General features: G+C 40.6%; 1 protein-coding gene across 2 annotated transcripts; it reads right to left on the bottom strand.

The window, feature by feature from the left end:
• Nucleotides 1-413: 413 nt before the first annotated feature.
• Nucleotides 414-25,026, bottom strand: LOC129159796 (uncharacterized). Of its 2 annotated transcripts, XM_054736995.2 has the most exons (5): nt 23,647-25,026; nt 16,163-17,117; nt 14,275-14,442; nt 13,357-13,452; nt 414-1,218 (listed from the first exon to the last, which is right to left on the bottom strand). In XM_054736995.2, exons 2-5 carry the CDS (start codon nt 17,114-17,116, stop codon nt 886-888), a joined length of 1,551 nt encoding a protein of 516 aa, XP_054592970.1. In that variant the 5' UTR covers nt 17,117; nt 23,647-25,026; the 3' UTR covers nt 414-885. The 2 variants fall into 2 exon arrangements, with proteins under 2 accessions (XP_054592970.1, XP_070406197.1); XM_070550096.1 differs by lacking the exon at nt 23,647-25,026 and having other exon boundaries at nt 16,163-18,509.
• Between the last annotated feature and the right edge of the window lie 1,590 nt (nt 25,027-26,616).

Raw genomic sequence — 26,616 nt, 5'->3', positions numbered from 1 at the left:
TCTCATCTTCCTGCATCTCCTCTAAACTCTCCAGAAAAACTGCTGCCTGGATTCTTACTTTTTCACCTTATCACTGTAAACCCGAATAAGTTGACTGAACTTAAAATTTTTGAGGTAATCAGTTTCCACAAAAGTTTTAAGTAGACAAACCATATATTTTATGGTTGTACTCAAAATTTGTATTTATTGTTAACTTAAAATTTTCAGATAATATTCTATATTTAAATAATTAAGATAAACTTAAAACTTATATATTTTAATTTTAACATTTTTGTGTTACTTGTAGTTAAATTATTTGATGCAACAGAATGTAATTATATTACAACCTAAACTCAAGTAATATGATTATTAACTAATTAAATTACCTTTCTTTTTTAATTGTGTGTGGACCACTCAAAAAAAGTATATGGCGATTCACTTAACATTTTGTTTATTAACATTTTTATGGACTTGTGAAAAACATCACATAAATGTTTTTTTTATAAAACCATCAACATGGAACCACTGACATGGACTGGAGCACAAGTGAGCGTACAAAATGCTGCTAATAACATTTAATAACATTTTTATAAAATCATAAAAGAACATCAGTCCTAAAAGTCATCTTTCTTCTAATATATAAAAATGAAAAACAAAAGGTCAAACACAAAAGAGATTTTTTAAATAAACAAAAATTAAATAAAATAAATATTTTTTAACAGGTTCAAATAATGTTTTTCGGCACCCAAATAACCTTGTATAAAAAAATGAGGTAAACTGATGGGAATTACATCCACCCAAAGCCTGTAGAAAACTTAAAAGTGCTTTAAATAAAATACTTCAAAGAAGGTGCTCAGTAACAGTGTGCCTGTCCTAACAACCAGTTGCCTTGCATATCTTTCATAACTACTCACTCTGTAACAAATCATTTCTAAGAGCATGAAGGCTGGGTTTCAGTGGTTTGCCATCATCAAGCCCCATGAAGACTTTCTGGACAAAGGTGAATGTGTGAACTAGTTTCCTGGGGTAGTCCAAATGCAGAGCATAGATCAAGCCAAACAATAAGGCATATGCATCAGCAAATCTGGCAATATCACGGATCACCAAGTCGCCTTCCACCACAACAGCCATGCTTGAAGGACTGAAATGGACTGGACTGGTCTCAGCAGAGCCGTCAGCAACCACTGTGAGAAGGGCAACTGGAGTGTCAGTCAGGTTCGTCTCATCCAGCGTGCCCGCCTGGAATAAACACAGTATCAATAAGTAAGGTTGACTTGAAGGGCCGTGACAAGCATTATTTGTAATCTAGCAAAATATTCTGCAGTCTTGTGGGTAACACGTTAGTGACACATCAAGAGTCCTCTATTTACTATTCTTTTAGAAAATGTGTAAATTAATTAATTAGATTTGTGTGTTTATAGCAACTAGGGTTGGGTATCGAGCGGGAGACGAAGGCGGGCAAAACAGGAAAGGAATCTAGTAGCGGACGGACATTGTTCCGGGTCTTCGGTAATTGGCGGAGATGTTAGTGAAGGCGGAGAAGAGGGCGAACTAGAGGAAAAACAGGCAGATTCCTCCTCTATTTACAAACTCCTGGGGATGCAACAAGTGGGCATGGTGCGTCGACTACTGGATCTGACGTCAACGAATTTTTAGAATCAAGCCGTCGACGTCATCAACGCTTTGCTACAAATCTACCAACAGGTATGGTTTTGTTGGTGCGTTAACGCAAAACTGCAGTAAAACATAAGTCGGAGAAACAGGATGCCAACTCATCACATGAAAAAGAGAACATCAAAAAGAATGTGAGAAAGAAACAAAACGAAGACACAGGAGAGCAACAAAACAGGAAGCAGAAAGTTTGTGCCCCTGCCCCGCGAAATAGGAAAATGAGCGCCGACCAGAATTAACGAGTAGCGTTTAGACTACCGCGTTCTTGCTTCAAATTTAAGGAAGTACCTGGCTGATGCAGAGTTGATGAACTTTTCATGGACAAGTGTTTAAAATATAAATATATGAAAACACATCATGACATGAGAATAATACCTGTAAAACAACGTGTTTTAGCTCTGCTTGTCAGCTACAGAAGAACATTTATAAACATAAGACGTACAGTCGCCATCTTAAAAAAACGGGGCGACGGAATTCTGGTGTAATATGCATGTTCACTACAGTGGACGGTACCGCGGTATGCGTGCGTCTTCCATGGTGAAATATCCATCAGAAGAACGCATCACATTTGTCCCTGTCCTCGTCTTGAATTAAATAAACGTTAATTTTACCAGGTAAAAACACATTCGCTGTAAACCTGAGGGTTGCTAGTCCGTTTGATTGATAGCTGTAGTTCATCTCCGTCCTCAGTCTCAATCAACGTTATTTGAAAAAAAAATAAAGAAATGAGTTGACTTTACATCCTTCTGTTAGTGCAGCTGGCCACGTAGCAAGTTGTTACCATTTTACTGTGAAACCAAGTAAATAAAAGCGATAAAGGGCTACAACGGGCTTGTTTTGACTAGCTTCACTGGAATTTTGACGTGTAAACGGTCTTTTTGCCGACCATCATGGAGAACGGGGCAGTCTCGTGCAAAGGGTCAATAGCGAAATCAGGGTTTCTGTGTGTGCGCAATCTATTTGGGTTTGCCTCCTCCCACCCCCATTTGTGACACACACACCCTAATTTGAGCCCAGGTTTGATCCCCCCCAACACACAAGTCTAATGCAATGTTTGTTAAAGCAATTGTGAAGCTGCTTTGTAATAAAACCATATAAAATAATCCATGGTATTGTAACCCAGAAGCTAGAACCTTAATGAGGTATTAACTAATTGGCTTACTAATATGATCCATCCTCAATTTAGATAAAATATAAAATATAAATTAAGGAAATTAACAATACTAATTAATAGATATCTAATTAACTAATAGATAATTTCATAATGAATTATTGGAAGGGTGAATAACTAAAATAACGAGTTTAATATTAAACATCGGTTAAAACAAGAATCTTGAACATCACTAACAGAAACAGAAGAGGAAAGCTGTATACTATTGGTCCAGGTGGGAATCTGAAATTTCATTGGCTGAGAGAAATAAGTCCCGCCTCCGCGAAATAAAACCGTGCGACGCAGCTGAGCGAGAGGAGAGACAAACGGCTGTGCAGCACGCAGATACAGAAAGCAAAGACTGAGCGGTTAGAGAGAGAGAGAGAGAAAAAAAAAACAACGGTCGAGGCCGTGAAGAACCCTGATTTGGGTGCCGCATAGATAGAGGGAGAGGCGGACTTGACTCCTTCTAATAAGAGCTAGGAACTTGGAACCAACGCGGTGAGTAAAGAAAAAAGAAGAGAAAAAGCTAACGATGCAACTTAAAAAAAAAAGGGAAACTTAAATAGCTTATCAAATTAATTCCATTCTTATAGATTTGTGTGGAGACGACAGAGTGAACCAATCCTCTGTAGGAGGGAACCGTTGGAGCGCGTTGGTGAGTGAATGAGATTAAATTCAGTAAATTATTAAATTCAAAAAGCTAATTACAGCAACCGAGGTGACAGCAGTGGGCTGCTAGACGTTAGATCCCAGGAGTTAACATCTCAAACTACCAGTTAACGGTGGTAGGGCATATAGGAGTTAACGGCTCAAACCGCCAGTTAACGGTGGTACGGCCTAGATGTACAAGGTCCTCAGGGGCGTTATAGCTAACGCCATAGAATTAGCAATGCGTCCCTTAACCAAACATTTAATAATAAAAAAAATAGATAAATAAAAATAAATAAAAGCTAACTGATTAGGGAGGAATTATTTTACAAAGGTGGACCAAAGGACCAGAATTTATATTTTGTTGAATTTTGTTATAGAACATTTTATTTATTTATTTATTTATTTATTTATTTATTGTGTTACAGATATACAAGGTGTCACAATGCTGTATAGAAACACAACTAAATGTATCCTTGTTGTCATGAATGTATTTCTTGTTGAATAGTGTAGAGTAATAGAATCTAACTGAGCCTATTGAGCTGAACAATTGTTGTCATATGTAATTATATTTCCAGAGCTACTGAGAATTATTTTAATAGACAATCAAATTGATGTTATGTTAGTTGAACTGTGAACCCAAACATGATTGGCTATGCCAATAGAGTGAAGCATTTGTTTAAGTCTGTAAGACTTTATGCTGTGATGTGACGAGAAGGGTCGATGCCAACTCGCTAACAGTCCTGTTGTTTACAGGCTGGGTTTTTTTTTTTTTCCTTGGGTTTGATCCCGACTCCTATGATCACTCACTTGGAACGAGAACTGGATTTCTTCCTGACGAGGGAGATGGCGAGCCTTAACCACTGAACGAACCAGGACATCTCAAGTAACTGAAGAGCAGACTGCTCTCTTCTGTGAACAATCTCAACGGTGTGGTAGGAAAAAATCGCACCACCGGACTCTGACTTTCACCCCAAGCGTGGGGATTTGACTTGACGCCGGCTGACTTGTGACTCATATGATCAAATCTCATACCGAGCATTTTACTATTGTCGATTGTTTTCATCTGTTTTTGTGTGTTATCTTTATGTGTTATATTTCCCATTATTATTAAAATTTAGTATATAAACCGTTTCATGCTATACCCGTGACTCCAGTCATTCTTAAACAACCTCCAATTCTCCCCGAACCTAATTATTGGCCCATTTGTTTATTTTTTCTTTTAATTATCTTATTGTATCCTGTAATCCGGTTACATAAAACTTGGCGAGCCAGCCAGGAGAATTGTAGAGTTGTTACCTTAGCTAACCATTGACTGACATCATAAGAGTGCCTGGAGATCACAGTGGTTTGCCATTTTGGCATTATTGGTACTTTTGAGTGTTTTAAAATGGAGGTTGTGAAAACAGAAAAGGTCAAAGTTTCAAATGCTGTTTTAATCAGTGGGTTAACTGATACAGACCTTGATAACGAAGTCTTTGGGTTTATGGAAGGATTCGGACCAGTTAACAGGCGCATTAAGTTACCAAACTGTGATCAGATTATTGTGGAGTTTCAACATGAAGCCACTGTTAAGGAATTAAAGAAACAATGTTTACCCTATGACAAACCTTGTACTAGGAACCCAGATGTTTTCTTCCATATTCAAGACCTAGCCAGCGCGTACAGTCTAGAAACTAGCACATCTGCCACTGATGCCTATCTGTCAGAGCTCAGGGACATAGCTGCGCGTAGCAATCAATCATTTAAAGACCTTCTAATGGAGGAACTGGCAAAAATTGGGGAATCTTTAGGAAGGGATACCCATGCATCTGAACCAGTCACTGAACCAGAGCCAATGCTCCATAGTGACCAAGTTACATATTCCCTGCCTTTAACACCAGAAGTTAACTATATGAACAACTCAAAGGACAATTGTCCACCTACAGAGACTGGAAAACAAAACCCTTGCATTCCACCAAATCTTTTAAACACACCTGAGGTTCAGCGAGTTATTGTGGAACACATTGTTAAAAGCAGTGAGGTTATCCCTCCGCCTACTTCACAATACAGACTAAAACCGTTCTCAGGGCGAGTTCCACACCCTTCTTTTGAAACTGACTATGATACTTGGCGTAGTAGTGTAGTGTTATGCATAAATGATCCTTCACTCACCAAGTCCCAAATTGTACGAAGAATCGTGGAGAGTCTGTCAGCCCCAGCAGCGAGCATCGTTAAAGCTCTTAGTCCAAAATCCGACCCGGAAACGTACCTTGAACATCTCGATTCAGCTTACGCAGCTGTCGAAGACGGCGACGAGCTCTTTGCTCGCTTCTTAAACACAAACCAGGACAGTGGTGAAAAACCTTCCGATTACTTTCAGAGGTTATACACCTTGTTAAACCTAGTTATTCAGAGGAATGGAATTTCCTCCAGTGACGCCGACCAGCAGCTGCTCAAGCAGTTTTGCAGAGGCTGTTGGGACAGCTCGCTGATTTCAAACCTGCAACTCGAACAAAAGAAAGACAACCCGCCTCATTTTACAGCACTTCTCCTCAAACTGCGCACTGAAGAAGACAAACAGGCTACTAAAGCAGCACGCATGAAACAACACTTAGGGGCACAACGAACTAGAGTGTATTCAAATGTGCAAACAACATGCTCTCAGAGTAAAAACACTTGTGAACTGGAAATAGATGATAACTGTGATGACTTACGCAAACAAATCGCTGAGCTCAGGAGCCAAATTGCACGGCTTAAGGTTAACAACACAGATAAAAAGGCAAAGAAAACTCAAAAAGAGTCAAAACCCCGTGTGGGGACTAAAATTCCAGATGAGCCCAAACAGATTCAGCAGATAACAGCAGTGGTGCCCAGACCAAAGCCTGGATACTGTTTTAAGTGCGGAGAAGATGGGCACATAGCTTCTAGCTGTAGCAACGAGCCAAATCCAGCACTAGTTGCAACTAAAAGACTTGCTCTTAGACAGAAGCAGCGCGAGTGGGAGATGTCAAAGCCAATTGCTCAGTCTCCTCCTTTAAACCGGTAGAAGCTCCTATCGTGGGACAGATAGGTGCTAAAGTAGAACCAAGTCCCTCTAAGGAAAGGACAGAGAGACTTTTTTGCAAGCCAGTTCATGCTCATTCAGTGCCAAAACTTCCCAAAAGATTAGTGGGTGGGCGATGCACAGCTACAGTCTCAGTTAACAGTGTTGAATGTAATTGTTTACTGGATTCAGGGTCCCAGGTAACCACCATTGCCAATTCTTTTTACCAAGAACACTTACCTGACCTCTCAATTAAACCCATCAGTAATCTGTTAGAAGTCGAGGGCGCAAACGGTCAAGCAGTTCCTTATTTAGGATACATAGAGATAAGTGTCACATTTCCAAAAGAGCTCGATCAGTCTGGACTTGAGTTACCTACCCTTGCGTTAGTGGTTCCGGATATAAGCTCAAACTCTGATACACCACTACTCATTGGCACAAACACACTCGATCCTTTGTATGAGCAATTGTCTGCCAATAACTTACCTGATTCCAAGGCACTCTCTTATGGGTACCAACACGTGCTAAAAGCCTTAGCAGTCAGAAAAAAACAAAGCAAAGATGGACGAGTTGGTGTGGTGAAGCTTCGAGGGAGAACCCAAGAAGTTCTCCCTGCAAATAAAAAACTGTTACTAGAAGGGTTTATGCAACCCAGCCAAAACAAGCATGAGCCTTATGCACTCATTGAACAACCCACCAATGGTTCTCTACCAGGGGGTATAATTGTAGACTGTTGCCTCATTTCCTTACCTTCACATGGTCCATACAAAGTACCTGTTGTACTAAGAAACGAAACTAACCATGACATCACATTACCCACTAACTGTGTGATCGCTGAGTTAGTTAAAGCCGATCGTGTTATGCCATATCCAGAACCTGACAAAAGTGATCAGAAAGTACTTGCGGCGTGTAGTTCGCAGCAACAGACTTCACCTTCAAACCCTCCTCTCAGTTTTGACTTCGGTACTTCGCCCTTGTCCGAAGAATGGAAAGGGAGGATCACCAACAAACTTAACACTTACTCCGATGTGTTTTCGCACCACGATCTTGATTTTGGTCATACACAACAGATAAGACATCACATCAACTTAAAAGACGAGACCCCATTCAAACAGAAATCTCGGCCGATCCATCCACATGATTATGAAGCCGTGAGAAAACATTTGGAAGCCCTCTTGGAAACCGGTATAATAAGAGAGTCGGAGTCTCCATTTGCCTCACCAATAGTGGTAGTTCGGAAAAAGAATGGTGAGGTACGTCTATGTATAGACTATAGAAAGCTTAATCTGCAAACCATTCGCGACGCATATGCCCTGCCTAACTTGGAGGAGTCCTTTTCTGCTCTCGCTGGATCACAGTGGTTTTCTGTGATGGACCTCAAGTCAGGTTACTATCAAATAGAGATGTGTGAAAAGGATAAACCTAAAACTGCTTTTGTTTGCCCGTTTGGGTTTTATGAATTTAACCGTATGCCACAAGGAATAACAAATGCTCCAAGCACTTTCCAACGGGTTATGGAAAAGTGTATGAAGGACATTAATCTGAAGGAAGTGTTAGTTTTCCTAGACGACTTGATCGTCTTTTCCAACTCCTTGGAAGAACACGAAACCAGACTTTCTCACGTTCTTGAACGGCTTAGAGAATACGGACTCAAGCTATCACCAGATAAGTGTCGTTTTTTCCAGACATCTGTGCGTTATCTTGGACATATAGTATCTCGAGATGGCATAAAAACCGATCCAGATAAGGTGGAAGCACTCAAAACATGGTCGAAGCCTCAGACTTTGAAGGAACTCCAATCTTTCTTAGGATTTACCGGTTATTACCGACGCTTCGTTAAAGATTACTCAAATATTGTCAAGCCACTAACATCTCTCACAGCTGGTTATCCACCCAAACGGAAAAACTTTAAAACACCACCATGTAGATCAAAGTACTTGAACCCCAAAGAACCCTTTGGGAATCGTTGGAGCCAAGACTGTGAGAAGTCCTTTCAAACTATTATTGAAAAACTTACCACTTCGCCAGTTCTTGGCTACGCTGACGCAAAACTCCCATATCTAGTACACACAGATGCTAGTACGACCGGACTCGGTGCAGCGCTATACCAAGTGCAAAACGGTGTCACACAGGTAATCGCTTATGCAAGTCGCGGTTTAAGCTCTAGTGAAACTAGGTACCCTGCGCACAAGTTGGAGTTTCTAGCCTTAAAGTGGGCCATAACAGATAAGTTTCATGACTATTTGTATGGGAACACATTCACTGTCATTACTGATAATAATCCGTTAACTTACCTCTTAACAACGGCAAAACTCGATGCAACGAGCTATCGTTGGCTAGCTGCGTTGTCCACCTATAATTTTGACATCAGATACCGTGCAGGTACACAGAACGTTGACGCGGATGGCCTGTCTAGGAGGCTGCATGATAAACCTGAAGACAACTCAAAATTCACTGAGGAATGCCAACGACTAGATGAGTTCCGATCTCATCTTTTATCCTCTGTCAAAGAAGTCGAGCTTCAACTTCAAGCCGAAGCAGTGAAGGCAACATGCCAAAAGCACATGGTCTTGGATGAGACTGATTCTCCTTGTGGTTTAGTTCAGTCACTTGCCATGTCTGCAGCGGCCATTCCAGACCTATTCCAGTTGGAAGACAATAGTGACAGTTTCTTTGCTGTGCCCAAGTATAACCATGCTGACCTTGTCTCCTTGCAGAGGAAAGATCCAACCATTGGCCGAGTCATTCAGCTGCTTATGACTGACAATAAACCGCCAACTGATACTATTGCAGAACCCCCGGTGGTTCTTAACCTTTTGAGAGAGTGGAAACGGTTTGAGTTTCAAAATGATTTACTGTACCGGAGACGCCAATTAGGACCAGAGACATCATTGCAGTTAGTCTTGCCTGATTCATTACGTTCAACAGTCATGCAAAGCCTACATGATGATATGGGGCATCTTGGGGTTGAACGTACGACAGATCTCATTCGGTCCCGTTTTTACTGGCCAAGAATGGCTAGTGATATCGAAATCAAAGTTAAAACTTGCGAAAGATGTATCCGTCGGAAGGCCCTCCCTGACAAAGCTGCTCCAATGGTGAGTATTACCACCACCAGACCTATGGAGTTAGTTTGCATGGATTTTCTCTCCATAGAACCAGACAGTAAGAACACTAAAGATGTCTTAGTGATTACAGACCATTTTACAAAGTATGCAGTGTCCATCCCAACCAAAGATCAGAAAGCCACCACCGTCGCGAAGAACCTGTGGGAACATTTTTTAGTCCACTACGGGTTTCCTGAGCGTCTTCATAGTGATCAGGGACGGGATTTCGAATCACGTACAATCAAGGAACTTTGTTCTTTACTTGGTATCCGTAAAGTCAGAACGAGCCCTTATCACCCTCGTGGCAACCCCGTTGAACGGTACAATCGTACATTACTCAGCATGTTGGGAACTTCACAAGCCACTGAGAAACATCACTGGCGCGATTTTGTAAAACCACTTACTCACTCGTACAATTGTACAAAAAATGACGTGACGGGATACTCTCCCTACGAGCTAATGTTCGGTAGGCAGCCTCGGTTGCCTATAGATATTGCCTTTGGGTTACCGCATTTGAACAAGCCCTCTATAACTCATTCTCAGTATGTTAAAGAACTGAAGAGTCATCTGGAACAGAGTTATGACATTGTCATAAAAAACTCTCAAAAAACAGCGAGGAAGAACAAAGAACGGTTCGACAGAAACATTCGTGAGTCCACACTAGGTGTGGGAGATCGTGTTTTAGTCCGAAATCTTCGCTTAAGAGAAAAGCATAAATTAGCAGACAAATGGGAGCAAACAGTGTATATAGTTCTCAAACAGATGGAAAACTTGCCAGTATACACTGTAAAACCAGAGAACGGAGAAGGACCCAACAGAACACTCCACAGAGATCTTTTACTGCCTTGTGGTTTTCTCTCTTCATTAGAAAATGAAACAGAACGCGTTACGAAACCTAGCAGACCTCATACAAGACAGAGTTCAGCCTTAGAACCTGACCCAGATGAGCCACTTGACGAAGAGGTAGATGAGTTTTATTACTCTGATCTTCCACAAGTGCTAAACCGACCATCCTATCAAATAGCGGTCACCTTGCCAAATAGGGAACTCATAGCAGATTCAGGACCGGTAAATAATATTCAACAACAAAACACACTATCCTTACACACAGGGGATCGCAAGGAACCAACCTTAGCTGGTAATGAAAATGCTGAATTGTCCTTACTTGACAAAGGCATCAACACCGAAACATTCTTACCTGACAGAATGAGTGAAACTGCGACATTCTTACCTGAAAGAGTGAAAGAAGCAGCAACATACTTACCTGAAAAAACGAAAAAAAACGAAGTATACTTACCTGACGTAGAAACGGGGGATGAAACTAACACAAACCTACCTCAATTGGATGGTGTCCTAAAGTCGCAGCAACGTGATGTAAGTTTTGAACCCATCATACACGATCAGACACATACATCTGAAAAGACCAAAGTCTTAGAGAATAGCTCATCAGCTCTGTCGGAAACAGAGAGCTCACTTCGTCCTGTCTCAGTTGAGAATCAAACCGAAACGGATGAGCATGATACTGTGCAACCAGAGATGTATGTCAGGAGATCTGAACGAAGTAGTCAGCCTCCTCAAAGACTAACTTACTCTCAATTGGGCAATCCACTAGTGACCGTAGTTAGGTCCCTTTTCCAAGGACTTAATAAAGCTTTTATTTTCTCTCTTACTCAAGAAGTTGTGTACCCCGTAGAAACAATGCACAGGGACGTGCATGATATTTAATGGGGGAGGATGTAACCCAGAAGCTAGAACCTTAATGAGGTATTAACTAATTGGCTTACTAATATGATCCATCCTCAATTTAGATAAAATATAAAATATAAATTAAGGAAATTAACAATACTAATTAATAGATATCTAATTAACTAATAGATAATTTCATAATGAATTATTGGAAGGGTGAATAACTAAAATAACGAGTTTAATATTAAACATCGGTTAAAACAAGAATCTTGAACATCACTAACAGAAACAGAAGAGGAAAGCTGTATACTATTGGTCCAGGTGGGAATCTGAAATTTCATTGGCTGAGAGAAATAAGTCCCGCCTCCGCGAAATAAAACCGTGCGACGCAGCTGAGCGAGAGGAGAGACAAACGGCTGTGCAGCACGCAGATACAGAAAGCAAAGACTGAGCGGTTAGAGAGAGAGAGAGAGAAAAAAAAAACAACGGTCGAGGCCGTGAAGAACCCTGATTTGGGTGCCGCATAGATAGAGGGAGAGGCGGACTTGACTCCTTCTAATAAGAGCTAGGAACTTGGAACCAACGCGGTGAGTAAAGAAAAAAGAAGAGAAAAAGCTAACGATGCAACTTAAAAAAAAAAGGGAAACTTAAATAGCTTATCAAATTAATTCCATTCTTATAGATTTGTGTGGAGACGACAGAGTGAACCAATCCTCTGTAGGAGGGAACCGTTGGAGCGCGTTGGTGAGTGAATGAGATTAAATTCAGTAAATTATTAAATTCAAAAAGCTAATTACAGCAACCGAGGTGACAGCAGTGGGCTGCTAGACGTTAGATCCCAGGAGTTAACATCTCAAACTACCAGTTAACGGTGGTAGGGCATATAGGAGTTAACGGCTCAAACCGCCAGTTAACGGCGGTACGGCATATGGGATTCCCAGGAGTTAACGGCTCAAACCGCCAGTTAACGGTGGTACGGCCTAGATGTACAAGGTCCTCAGGGGCGTTATAGCTAACGCCATAGAATTAGCAATGCGTCCCTTAACCAAACATTTAATAATAAAAAAAATAGATAAATAAAAATAAATAAAAGCTAACTGATTAGGGAGGAATTATTTTACAAAGGTGGACCAAAGGACCAGAATTTATATTTTGTTGAATTTTGTTATAGAACATTTTATTTATTTATTTATTTATTTATTGTGTTACAGATATACAAGGTGTCACAATGCTGTATAGAAACACAACTAAATGTATCCTTGTTGTCATGAATGTATTTCTTGTTGAATAGTGTAGAGTAATAGAATCTAACTGAGCCTATTGAGCTGAACAATTGTTGTCATATGTAATTATATTTCCAGAGCTACTGAGAATTATTTTAATAGACAATCAAATTGATGTTATGTTAGTTGAACTGTGAACCCAAACATGATTGGCTATGCCAATAGAGTGAAGCATTTGTTTAAGTCTGTAAGACTTTATGCTGTGATGTGACGAGAAGGGTCGATGCCAACTCGCTAACAGTCCTGTTGTTTACAGGCTGGGTTTTTTTTTTTTTCCTTGGGTTTGATCCCGACTCCTATGATCACTCACTTGGAACGAGAACTGGATTTCTTCCTGACGAGGGAGATGGCGAGCCTTAACCACTGAACGAACCAGGACATCTCAAGTAACTGAAGAGCAGACTGCTCTCTTCTGTGAACAATCTCAACGGTGTGGTAGGAAAAAATCGCACCACCGGACTCTGACTTTCACCCCAAGCGTGGGGATTTGACTTGACGCCGGCTGACTTGTGACTCATATGATCAAATCTCATACCGAGCATTTTACTATTGTCGATTGTTTTCATCTGTTTTTGTGTGTTATCTTTATGTGTTATATTTCCCATTATTATTAAAATTTAGTATATAAACCGTTTCATGCTATACCCGTGACTCCAGTCATTCTTAAACAACCTCCAATTCTCCCCGAACCTAATTATTGGCCCATTTGTTTATTTTTTCTTTTAATTATCTTATTGTATCCTGTAATCCGGTTACAGTATGTTATCTCACTGGTAGAATTTAAGTAATGCAAGAGACACTTACATCACATGTCTTAAAGAATTCTGGGTCTTCCTCCCGCAGGTATACTGGAAGGGCACGTAGCACTGCAGTCCGTTTCACATCGACATCAGGTGCTTCCTATAAAGGGAAAAGAAAATAAGAGTTAATTTAACACTAAGTTTACAGGTGTCATTGCCTGGGAATAATACATGTTTATGACACATTAGGCTCTGCATAATTTTGGAGACATTTATTTTGAGACACAACCTGTCTCTCATGACAAAGAGCTTGTTTCTTACTCATTTGACAAAAATCCTAAACATTTTTTTTCAGGGTTATCTAGACTAACACTTTTGTTTTTGCTCCCATTTTTTAGGCCTGTTGGATATACTGCCAAGTTCTCTGAAACGCCTTTAAAGACGGCTTATGGTAGAGAGATGAACATTCCTTTCATGGGCAACAGCTCTGGTAGACATTCCTGCAGTCAGCATGCCAATTGCACGCTCCCTCAAAGGTTGCAACATCTGTGGCATTGTGCTGTTTGATCAAACTGCACATTTTAGGGTGGCCTTTTATTGTGGGCAGTCTAAGGCACACCTGTACATTATTCATGCTGTCTAATCAGCCCCCTGATATACCACACCTGTGAGGTGGGATGGTTTATCTTGGTAAAGGATAAGTGCTCACTAACACACATGTAGACAGATTTCAGAACAGTATTTGAAAGTCATGGGTGTTTTGTGAATGTGGACAAAGTTTCAGATGTTTGAGTTCAGCTCATGAATAATGGGAGCAAAAACAAAAGTGTTGCATTTATATTTGTCTTTGGTGTATATAGAAAACAGATGTTCCCAGCAATTAACAGTAGCCCATAGGCAGTCTAAAAACAAGCAAAATTGAGTGATTAACATAGAAACTTTTTACATTTGTGGTAGCAATTATATCTTTATCAATATTCACCTGATGATCATAATGATTCAGAATGTTTCGCAGAGCCTCCGATATCTTGCCAGTGCATGTGGCCTTCTGTCTGTATAGAGCCATAAGTCGTGGTGTGTGTCTGTCAAGTTCAGCATAGAACTGTTTCTGCAGGTTGATGTTTGTGACTCGGTGGAACTCCGCACAAACCTAAAAATACAGGAACATGAAAACATCCAATATAAAGCAAAATTACTGGCCAAATTGAGAAATCTTATATTTAAAGAGGGATTTCCAAATTTGTGCCCAGTTTTATCTTAATGCTGTCATTTTAACATTTGTTTTTCAATTTGAACTTAACCTTTCCAACACAACTGTATCACAAATCTGAAATAAATTTTTTGGCATCATGAGCCTAATGAATGTAAGAAAACTTCTCTTTAATTCAAGAGAACATCAGTTCCTACATTATAGACTCAGCAAGTTTTATCTGTGGTTGCCTGTCTACTTAAAGCCGGGCGTACACTGTGCGACTTTTTCACTTTTTTGAGCTGATTTTCCACTCGTGCGACAATCCACAAGATCGGGGTGAGTTTTGCGCCGAGTGTCGTGTAGTATACAGGGGGTTACAAGAGGCAATTAACACCACATGACCAGCTATCGAGAGCTCGCACAAACTTCTGGCGTGTTTAATATTTTGCTCGTCCCTCGTGAGGGTATCGCACTTTTGAAGCGGCGCTGCGAGCAGCTGCGACGCAAAAAGTATCAGAACCGCTCACGACGCATACGCAATCCTGCATCAACACCGCTCGCCCGCTATTTCCCTAATAACACACTTTGTTCATTTTAATTTCTACACGTTTTTTACTCACAAAGACTGTCAAGAAAGAGTGTTTGTCGTGTTCATGTCAAATTAAACTGATCACAAAACACAGATTTACTTTCTTTATTTCATTTTACTCATCCAGCCCCCATAAATCCCTGTGTGTCCTGCAGCACTCCCGAAGGACAACAGGCAAAACAAGACAAAAAAGTCTCACATGTTGAGTAAAAACTGCTATTTTTAGCATATTTTAGGGCCGACGTGTTGCTACCAGGCGTGCAGTGTGAGCAGTCAGGTCGCATCCAAGAACTGGGTCGTGCAGTGTGAGCACATGACTCGTGAGATCTGCCCTGCGAGGAAGTCGTACAGTTTGAGCTGAAGCTGAGTGCTACGAGTGAAAAAGTGGCACAGTGTACGCCCGGCTTAACTCATTCACTGTCATTGATGACTAAAGTCGTCATTTTAGATCCCACCGTTCACTGCCAATGAAGACTTAAGTCGCCATTTGAATGTTTTTACTGTGTGGGCATTGGAATGAGCCCCCGCATCGTGACTGAAGCTCTCACCTCTAAAGCCGATCTTCATCCGCATATATCACACATGACGTGATCAGGAAGTAGAAAATCCATGTGTTAGATCGTTTTGGGTGGCTGCTGTAAAAAAACAGTGAGGTGCGAACCGGAAAAGCTTCTGCCGATCACAATTCAACAACGGATTATGAAAGAACGGATAATGCTCGAAATGCGCAGATTCTTCATGATTTAAGGTGAGTCTCCACTTTGTTTTGGTTGTTTTGGCGTCAACATCCTAGCACACAACGTTCTGTGACTCTTAAAAAAACTATAAAATTGGTGAGAAACACTGGCAGCGAAAGGGATTTACCGATCAGGAAACGGCTGGCAGCGAATGAGTTAATGTTGAAGCACCACAACTAATAGGGTGCTTAGTTGTAGCGCTTTAAGATATTTTTTCTACCTATTTGAACAATGTTTATAAGAAGTACTTTGTTTAACATGTTAAATAAATAAATCTGAATCTGAAGATCTGCTGAACTTGCATTGTTTCAAGTTAAATTGAATAAGAAAAAAAAATCAGTGCAACACCAACCTGTGAGTGAAATCGCAGAGCTGGCCATTTCTCTAAGAAGTCCTTCACCATTGGGTTTTCTTGAACGATCTCATGGCGACGCAGTGCAAAGGTTGTTTGCATCAGTTTTTCAATCATTACTTTGTTGGGCTCGGTCTTCTCAACCTCATTTTTTATCTGGACTCTCAATTCCTCCAGACTGGCCTTATCTTCTCCTCTTGGAAAGTTTGGGAGGTAGTTTACCTCAGCTTTTCGTGCTCTTTTTATGTTGGAGTGGGGATACTCTCCTTCTGGGTTGTTGATACTCCTTCTACCAGCATTCACGGACACCTCCGCGCATCCGGCTCTGGCTAGCTTGGTGCGGTAATTTCCCATCTTAAATTTTAAACTGGTCTTCCAACCATAACTTCCAGGCTCATTAAGACATGGATGAGTGGTAACAAGAGCTTTTGCTGCCAAACACACATCTCTGTCACTCGGATAGGCTTTGAAGGTGTGCATCACTGAAGCCATGGTCTCCAAGATGTTGTGCTTTTGGGCTCGTGTCAATTTCAGTTGCTTTCCAGACATCTCGTAGGCTTTATTTCCCTTCTCAAGGACATGTTCGACTTCGTAAGAAAAGGTAGGTACTGGGAAAGTGTCAGGCCAACACTTCAGACGCTGAGCTAAAGGCACATGAGGAAGGATGTCTGTGTCAGAACTTGCACAAGAACTGGCATCACTTTCGGATCGCACTATTTTTAATGTGCTCTTCTCTAGTAGCTCTTGAATATCATGTAGACAGGTAAGTTGCCCATCAAAGTCAGGGTCTTCGTATTGTAAGGTAAACTCAAAGTCCAGCCTTGGGTTGAGCTTCTCCCGGAGTATGGTGATTAGTTCTTCCACTGACTCAGGCCGCTTAGTTAGAGAAACCTTCACAACAACATCTGTAGTGCTGTAAACTCTCAGCAGGAATTTCTGAGATGCTGCCATCATCCTGTGTATAAAGCAAGGAATGGAGATGATTAAAAAATACTACAATGGTCTCAACACATATAAAAACAATGAACATCATACCATTAACCTTTTTTTATGAGTCATTTTATGGCAGAGTGGTACTCAGAATTGGCATCTGAGTACCAAGCAATAGCCCAAAAGATTTACTGTCACAAGTGGAGCAGTACCTCTTGTGGTAATGCATACACATAGCCTTTACAAGGTCTGATAATTGTATACTCAGCAATCATTACAGCTGTCAAAAATGGGGGGTCAAATATACTATAGTCTTGTTTTCCAATTTTAATTTAAAAAGTACACTGTAAATTTCATAACAAAATAAACTTACTATTTTTGCTGGTTACTTTGGGTGCATTCTAGCATTTTATGGCCAATCTTTCAACAGTCCAGAACAAAGGTAAGTATTTTACATGTTACATAGTCACAGGCATAGGCGTCAGTTTAACCGGGGACACCGGGGACATGTCCCCGGCAAAATTTGTAATTGGCAGCTGTGTCCCCCCCACTTTCAAAAAAGCCTGCTGATGAGGATTTTTGTTTTACCAGCTCAGATCTTATACCAGGGGTCGGCAACCTGTTCCCATCAAAGAGCCATTATTACCCATTTCCCACAGTAAAGAAAACACCGCAGCAGTCGCATCGTTGTGGGCAGGGCCTACCCTCAGACAGCAGAGAGCTGCTCACAACCAGGTGACAGCAGCCGGTACCATGGGCGTCGCACCCGTGGGGGATTCAACACCCACACTTTTCCAGCTGTTTTGCTCACCTCCACACCAGTCTGGTTTCTTTATGTCACACTCACTCTGTTTGCCTCATCTCCTTCTTCACCTCCGCTTCTGACAGCCGATGTCGGGTTTCCAGGAGAGCAGGAGAGGGAGGGACGGAAGAGCTCGACTGAATAATTTTACATCTTGACATTAGCTGTACAAAGTCTGAGTTTGATAAAGTGAAGAACAACAATTTGCAGAGGTTTATAACTGGCGCGGTGCCAGGTTTTCATTTTTGGGTGGGCCACGGTAATTCTGGACCTTAATAAGCAGTGACTTAGTGAAGCAGGCAGGTCGCGCTAGGAAATTTAGTTTAAAAAGACGTCATAAATGTGTTCCCCCGTCCTTTTTATTTATAAAATATGAAGTAAAAACTCCCAATTTAATTTTCATTCATTTGTCATTAATATTTAGTCTACACCCGTGCGTTAAGTGGACCAACTTTCAGTAAACGCAAAGCATCCAGCCCATCTCTCCAAATGCGTAAAATGTGCATCAGCCGTTAGGCGTGCCGCGCGCACCATCAGCTACGCTAGCCCAGACAAGAGCAGAGCAAATAGAGAAAGAATAGAGGATAATTGTGTCTGGATGTGGATGGAGATTACATTTTACAGCAGCCTAATCATCATTTAAATACGTAAACCATCACCCGTCTTCTAGTCCATGCTATCAGCATTGTTTTAATTGGTGTGTGTGTGTGTGTGTGTGTGTTCCACTTCAAACACTGGTCTAACCAACCAGACCTGCGTGTCCAGTAACATATTAATGTTACAATTAAACAGTTTCACTTCATGTAGGCTAGGAACGTTTCACCTGCCGTGGCCCGACCGCTTCTGCTCCACATGAACTTTGTGCGTGATCAAATGTCTCTACAGGAGCTTTCTGAGCTGAAGAGGCGACTGGATGCGTCATGCGTCTCCATATTGGAGACAGGAACAAGCGCTGTTCAGCCAAACTTTCATAATTTCATAAAAATAACATTTTCCAAGTGACACATCCCTCAGAGAGACCGGGTTTCCTCTTCAGTGGGAGGAAATCAACGAACATCCTTGAGTTTATCCGTCAAAATAAAAGTCAAATGGAAATATCTGTAACCTGTCATTTAACTGTTTTGCCTTCCTGTGAAGATTGTTGCAAAGAGAAACAACTAAACTTGATTAACCCCAGAGCCATGCGCACTGCGCTGTATGTCATGACTGTAAATGAGGGGGAAACGATTTAATGGGATCCTTTTCTTTTCAACATGGTTTAATGTAAAGTTTCATTCAGTACAAACTTTAGTTACACCAATCTAACGAGACAGAGCCTGGATTTGTATTCTGAACAGTTTAAACATGTTTAAAGCGGAGACATGCGTGACGCATCTAAAATTCGCACCTGCTCCGCTATTATGGAAATTAAAATAACAAGATGAATAGCATGAACTTATTTTAGGCACAGACAACATCCCCCACACTTTTGAAAAGTTTGCAACGCGCCTGGTCGCTCGTGTACGTCAAAGTTATCTTTCGTAAGACGATAATGAATAAAACGATTTATATAAAGTGGATCCAGAAGTTGTAGCCCGTCTCTGCCTACAATATTTAGATATTTTTCACCCTGTTGGTGGTTTTACTGAGCAGGTGCCACTTTTGTCAAGCGATTCTTTTTAAAACATGTTTAGACTGTTCAGAATACAAATCCAGGCTCTCAGAACCAGAGCGCATGCGGGAAAGTTCCTCCCACTGAAGCGAGTGTTTTCCAAACCCGGTCACTCAGAGACTTGTCACTTAGAAAATGTTCCCTGATTATGAAACTTTGGCTGAATAGTGCTTGTTCCTGTCTCCAATGTGGCGACACATCCAGGAGCCGTCTGAGGAGAAGCCCAGAATCTGACATCCTCCAGCTCAGGAAGCGCATATGATTACGCACAAGCGTGATGCGTCAACCCGGTCTCACAGTCAGACCGGGTTGGACCTGTTCAGGTTTACGCAGACAATCTTTACATTTAGAATTGGCATACAGATGTAAAATTAATGCAGTAAAATATAAAGCATTTTATTTAAATATCCATTCATTATTTTAAAAGTACAGAGAGCCGCATCAGATGGATGGAGGAGCCGCTTGCGGCTCCAGATCCGCGGATTGCCGACCCCTGTGCTAGTCTACTTTATTGTCCCCAGCAATTTTTAAACCCCACTCAAGTGTATGGTTATTGTCCCCAGCAATTCTGAAAACAAACTGACGCCCTTGGTCACAGGCCATCATTTCATTTAGTCACGGTAAAAACTAACCCTATTTCAACATCATAATCTACATTTTCTCACCAGGCATACAAACAATACATAAGAATTTACACAGCAATTATTTTACAAAACAGAGACAAACTGCAGGAGAAATATTTGGAAAAACACATCATGTGATATTAAATCAGTGAGATACATCTAAAAGGAAACAGAACTTCTAGTAGCAAACTACTTTTTACAGACTACTGTCTAATGTTGCTCTCTTAACCCCCCCACCACCACCACCACGCACACACACATAGCATCTGCATTTTGAAACTTTGGGGTGGAACAAATCTTAAAATATATGTAAATCACATAATGCAAATTCACTTTCAGTGTAGAAGTATAAAACGTTTTGGTGTCAAAAGAAGTTTCCCTTCCACGTAGTATGCAGAAAGGGGTAAGCGGTCATTAAACTCTGACATGCAGTGGATAGCCATACAACTTGGGTAGAGTTCATATGACCTCATATGTTCAGTGTAGTTTGACCTGTGTTCTTTGCAAAGAAATGCAGCATCATTGTTAACAAGGAGGATTTTTTTGATCTCGCTAAACTGTGGCAGTCCCCCATCCTCCCCCACAGACACAAACATTCCAGGGCTGTAAGTTGTGACATCAACAATGATCTTTGATGTGCTGTAAATAATTCTGCTGTCAGTTTTATCCTTTATGTATTCTTGTGCAACTTCAGGAAGATCTGAAACCATGACAGAAGTAACGTGTGTCGTCTGCTGATGCGGCTGAAAAAATGAAGGTGCACTGAGGTAGTAGGCCACCATGTGTTGGTGCCGTGTTGCTAATGTTTTTAACACATTCTTAAAGTTTTGTGTGTCATGTATTACCCTCTTGAAAAAGCGATGCTTACCCTCGAACCTCATTGTCCATAAGTGAACAAGTGGCCCAAAAGCACGTATAAGAGCTGGGTAGTGCTCTATATAATGATGTTTTGGAAGCAGTCTTAACTCAGGAAACATGTCCTGCAGCACTTTTCTGTGGTCATCTATCTTTGATTGCAAATACTGTATGGACTCTTCATCAAATCTTGGGCACAGCATAAGCTCAACAACCTCTTTCAAATCCATTAACACTGTCCAAGCAGCATCTTCCTCAGGGACTACATTACCGTTCATGAATGGCAGTACTCTCAGCAATGTGATATTCTCATGACCATTGCCACCAATGGTCCTCCTTGTAGAGAAGTTCTTTGAGATGGGCTTTGGTTTGTCAACTTTATCGGAGTGTTGGTAAGGAAAGGACAAGATTTTTCTATTCAACTGCTCCAGAGTAAAGTATTTCTGCCGGATCATCTCCTGAATACACACGGCCAACTCCACTGGTACAATTCCCTCAAAAAGGTCATGGAGGACATCAGGAGGGAAGCCTGTGGTTGTATGAAAATACTGCAAACTTTCAGTCAGGATGCAGTTCCGTTGCACACCTGCCTGACTATGACCATCCCCATGTAGAACTTCCTGCACATTTTGGTCATAACTGGCTTTTGTTCTGAGGCTAAACTTGCCATCTCCAACATCATGAGACTGAATTAGGTCTCGTGTTGCATTGCAAAACCTACAAATAAATCCAGTTCTGAAACACTGACTAAACCCAGCCAATGAGTGGGCTGCCAGGTTGTCAGCTACAACGCACATGATAGTCCCTTTAACAGATTTACCGAGGCACTCAATAAATACACCATCTTGCTCAAGAGTTTTTAGATCTTGTAGCAAAGGACCAAATGCTTTTTCATAGCCACACCTGTGGAGATCAGGTACCTTACATAATGCTGCTAGCTGAATGACATGCAGACCTGAACGATATTTACTTGGCAAATCAGCAAACATCCAGCATACTGCACACAGTTTGTGTATTTTCCTTGAAGTGCCCAATGGATTGGCAATTTCAAGGTCATCAATGTACAGTATCAGTGGCAGTGAAAGCTCTGATGAAGAAAACAACTCATTTCCTTGGAAATATGACCCATCTCTGTGGCTTGTGTAAAGACCCTCATAAGAGATATGTGTTTCCATAATTCTCTTAAGAATGTCTGTATGTTGGAACATTTTTTGGATCATCTCAAATATAGGGACATGAATTGCTGTACAACCAGGCTCCAATACATACTGAACAGGCATTACCACAGGGTAGTTCTTTTCAATAAACGTTTTTCTATGTTTATTTGAACAAAAGTCCTCCCCTTTAGCTGTGGCACAAGCAAAAATATTTGCATTATTTACAGCATTCAGCAAATCATTAAGGATAGCCTTGGAAGGAGTAACCTGATGCCTTTGTAATACATCATGCAGAGTCTTTTTAATGAGAGGCTTTGACAATGAAATGATTTGTGCCAGAGTATCAACTATTTCCTGAGATGCCATTTGAGAAACATGAAGAATACTTTCCATCTTCAGGAACAATGAAGACAAGTTCTTGTGTAATTGCTCTCTTAACTGCCTGGTATCACAAACACTGTCTACCTCAGGAAAAGCCAAGTCATCCAAATGCTCATCATTAACATCCTCAATGGCAAAGTCACTAGTGCTTTCCACTGGCCTGCTGTTTTCGTTTGACACAAGGACATCACAAATATGGGGTGCCATTTGTAAAGTCAAACAGTCATAATCTAACAGCAATATTTTTGGTTATTTAACATATCATTAATTCACTAACTAAATATTTAATTTACTAATTAAATATTTATTTTGGAACTAAATATTTAATTTGTAAATTAAATATTTATTTTCCGAAATAAATATTTAGATCCCAGCTAAATATTTATTTTGGAGCTAAACATTTAGTTTGCAAAATCAGTATTTGGGAAATAAATATTTAAGTCTGACCCAAAAATATAAACTATAGTGTGGAGCTAAATAACATCATGGAAAATAAATATTTAGCTGGGATCTAAATATTTCTTTGGAAAATATTTAATTTACAAATTAAATATTTAATTTAAATTTTAAATATTTATTTCCAAAATAAATATTTAATTAGTAAATTAAATATTTAGTTAGTGAATTAAATATTTATTTTACAAACTAAGTATTTAGATCAGACCTAAATATTTAGTTTGCAACATAAATATTTAACTATAAATTAAATATTTAGCGTGCTAACTAAATATTTATTTGGAAACTTTAACATTTATAAATGTATGAATAACATGGTGAAAATATGACTTTGAAAAAGTGAACTCTCAATTTTTTCTCTTATGATATGCTAAATAACCAAAAATATTGCTGTTAGATTATGACTGTTTGACTTTACAAATGGCACCCCATAGGAAAACACTATAGTTTGAAATGAAGTAAGAATGTAAAAACAAAAATAACATTTCTTCCCGCTTTGCTGATTTATTGAATCCTTCTTGTGGGTTTTTTGCTCATGAAAGTTAAGTTATGCTTCACTAGTGACTAACTGCAGTAAATGATGCTTTGCTGCAATTATTGTTAACAATATTAAAGTTAGACGTAATTACCACTTTTATCTGAAGAAGCGCGTCTTTATCCCCGCTCCAGCTGCTGAGATCAAAGTTGACAGAAACGGGGATCCGTGCCTGCAACCCGAGCAATTAATCCGCGTATTTCCAGCAGAACACGTTTGCCGAAAGATTTGTGCGATAATCACACTTTCATTTTCCTCATACTCGACTCACGTGACCAGGCGCAAATGTCACGTAACCAACGCAATTGCGTCATGAATATGCAAATTAGAACGTTGCGACCTCTAGTAACCTCTGAGCAAGCGTCAGCAAGGCAGATCAGAACGCTTCATAGAAGCACGTGATCATAAGCTTTGATACGTCATACAGAGAACATCATTTCTTACTACAAGTCATTGTTGGTCAGAGCACTCGACGCGATTTTAAAATGCAATACGATATAGAAGAATACAACTGGGAGTTGAAAAACAAAATAAGCCAAACTGAGAGAGAAATTCAGAAAGTGAAAGATGAAATTTCAGCATTTAGAGAAAAATCTGCTTTTGAGTATAAAATACGAGAAGCCAAACATGCAGAAAATATGCAACAGAGAGGCTTGAAACATGATGCAGAAATGAAAATCCTCCATCAAAAGATTTCTACTCTAAATAAACTCGTTTTAGAGAATGACAGTCGAATAGCAGCGCTCAGAAAGGAAAATGACAACCTGAGCGTTTACAGAAAATTAAAAGAAAAACGCGATTTTGACACAAATAAGATTGAGCGACCTCCGAACAGACCTGAGACTAATAGAGAAAAGAAGATCAGCCAGTTACATAAAATGAGTCAGCTAGCTTTGAAGGACGCCTCAACACAAAGTAATGAGGTAAAACCGGCTGCATTGGGAAAAGATAATGCTAGATATAATATTTTAATTCAAGAAAAGATGCGTTTTTGTGAAAACATGACAGGGGAACTAAAGAAAACAGACGAGAAATTATTAAAGGTAGATGAAAAAATGGCTGCACTCAGGCACATCAGAAGGCTGCAGTAAAGTGAAGATGATTTGAAACAAGAAAGAGAAGAAGCTTTTGTGTTAAGATCTTTTAATCCAGAGACGAGAAGAATAATGAATTTATTTCCCAGGGAGGTACCGATCTCTCAACCAAAAGAGGCTGATGTAAAGAAAAAAGTTAGAGATCCAATGAGTTGGTTACGGGAATAAGAGGGTTAATCCCACAGTGGGGGTGTCATTTTTAAACACAGATGAGGGGAAAGTGTCGAAGGGGCATGCTAGCTCAGGCAAATAAACACGAGCTAAACTTTCTAGGGTCATGGGTCGGGTTGGGGTTGGGAGAGATAAGGCTGAAAGAGAGATGCTAGATCTTACCGTACTGACTTTGTCTCTGCGACACCAGGTTGGAGTAATAGACAACCCTCGCATCTCTGACTACAGAGTTAACGGATGTCAGAAGGTGGACGGGGAGACGTGTTTTCATACACAGGCTGCAAATGCTGTAATTGAGCCTGGGAGTTTATACTGCAGGAACTGATCTGGTTCTGAAAGGACAGATGTTGTCCAGAGTGGAGAGGCAATACTCGTTAACCTGAGAGGTTAATGATGATAAAAGATAAATGACCCGCTCTTTCTAACACCAGCTGAAAGCTCATTCACGCAAGAGTCTGCCTCTCAGGGGCCACGCCCACAGGGCCAGCCTTTCTGGATGTGGGTGGTGTGTCTCCCCATGAGCCTGGGACAACAGGTCCTTGCAAAGCGGCAGTTGCCATGGGGAACCTCACAGGAGTTGGGAGATTTCCACCAATCAAATTTTCCCCGGCCACCGTGGGATAGTTAGCATGGCTAGTTAGTTAGTTAGTTAGTTAGTTAGTTAGTTAGTTAGTTAGTCAGTCAGTTAGTCACTCAGTCAGTTAGTTAGTTAGTTAGTTAGTTAGTTAGTTAGTTAGTTAGTTAGTTAGTAATGTGGCTCAAAAAGCTGAGTGCACCCCCACAAATGTCATCAAAATGACTGACTCAGACAATATCAGCCTCAACCCAAGATGTAGTTAGCTAGTATCTCAGTTAGTTAGTTAGTTAGTTAGTTAGTTAGTTAGTTAGTTAGTTAGTAATGTGGCTCAAAAAGCTGAGTGCACCCCCACAAATGTCATCAAAATGACTGACTCAGACAATATCAGCCTCAACCCAAGATGTAGTTAGCTAGTATCTCAGTTAGTTAGTTAGTTAGTTAGTTAGTTAGTTACTTAGTTAGTTAGTTAGTTAGTTAGTTAGTTAGTTAGTTAGTCAGTCAGTCAGTCAGTCAGTCAGTCAGTCAGTCAGTCAGTCAGTTAGTTAGTTAGTTAGTTAGTTAGTTAGTTAGTTAGTTAGTTAGTTAGTTAGTTAGTTAGTTAGTTAGTTAGTAATGTGGCTCAAAAAGCTGAGTGCACCCCCACAAATGTCATCAAAATGACTGACTCAGACAATATCAGCCTCAACCCAAGATGTAGTTAGCTAGTATATCATTTAGTTAGTTAGTTAGTTAGTTAGTTAGTTAGTTAGTTAGTTAGTTAGTTAGTTAGTTAGTTAGTTAGTAATTTGACTCAAACAGCAGCATGCATCCCCACAAATGTTCCATCAAAATGGCCGGCTCAGCCAACATCAGCCTCAACCCAAGTTAGTGGGATGTGTATCTCCCCATGAGCCTGGGACAACAGGTCCCTGAGGAGCAGCAGTTGCCATGGGGAACCTCACAGGAGTTGGGAGATCTTCACCAACCAATGTTTCCCCGGCCACCGTGGTGCTATTAGGATCATGGACAGACCCTGCTCCCTCACCCTGGGTAAAGTGGGGGGTATGGGGGCCTCTGGAGGGAACGCATGAAGGAGAGACCTTGGCCATTTGTGCGCAAGAGCGTCCCCCCCACCCCCCCACCCCCCACCCCCCGTGGGGCGCCACGATCCTGCAGGGAGAATTTAAGTGGGCATCTGTTCCTCATGACCTGATGGGAATCAGCCTGTACAGACTTTCCCTCC

This window comes from Nothobranchius furzeri, chromosome 4 (genome assembly GCF_043380555.1).
Source record: "Nothobranchius furzeri strain GRZ-AD chromosome 4, NfurGRZ-RIMD1, whole genome shotgun sequence".
Lineage (NCBI taxonomy): Eukaryota > Metazoa > Chordata > Actinopteri > Cyprinodontiformes > Nothobranchiidae > Nothobranchius > Nothobranchius furzeri.
Note: the sequence above shows the minus strand (reverse complement) of the source record. Positions and strands in the feature narration are given on the sequence as shown.

Bases quoted from the DNA above. Each gene is read 5' to 3' on its own strand.
- LOC129159796 (XM_054736995.2), bottom strand. From the start codon at position 17,116: ATGATGGCAGCATCTCAGAAATTCCTGCTGAGAGTTTACAGCACTACA. The intron at 13,453-14,274 runs GTGAATATTGAT...TTCCCTTTATAG, and splicing joins TGAATCATTATGATCATCAG to GAAGCACCTGATGTCGATGT. The intron at 1,219-13,356 runs GTAAGTGTCTCT...TGTTTATTCCAG, and splicing joins AATTCTTTAAGACATGTGAT to GCGGGCACGCTGGATGAGAC.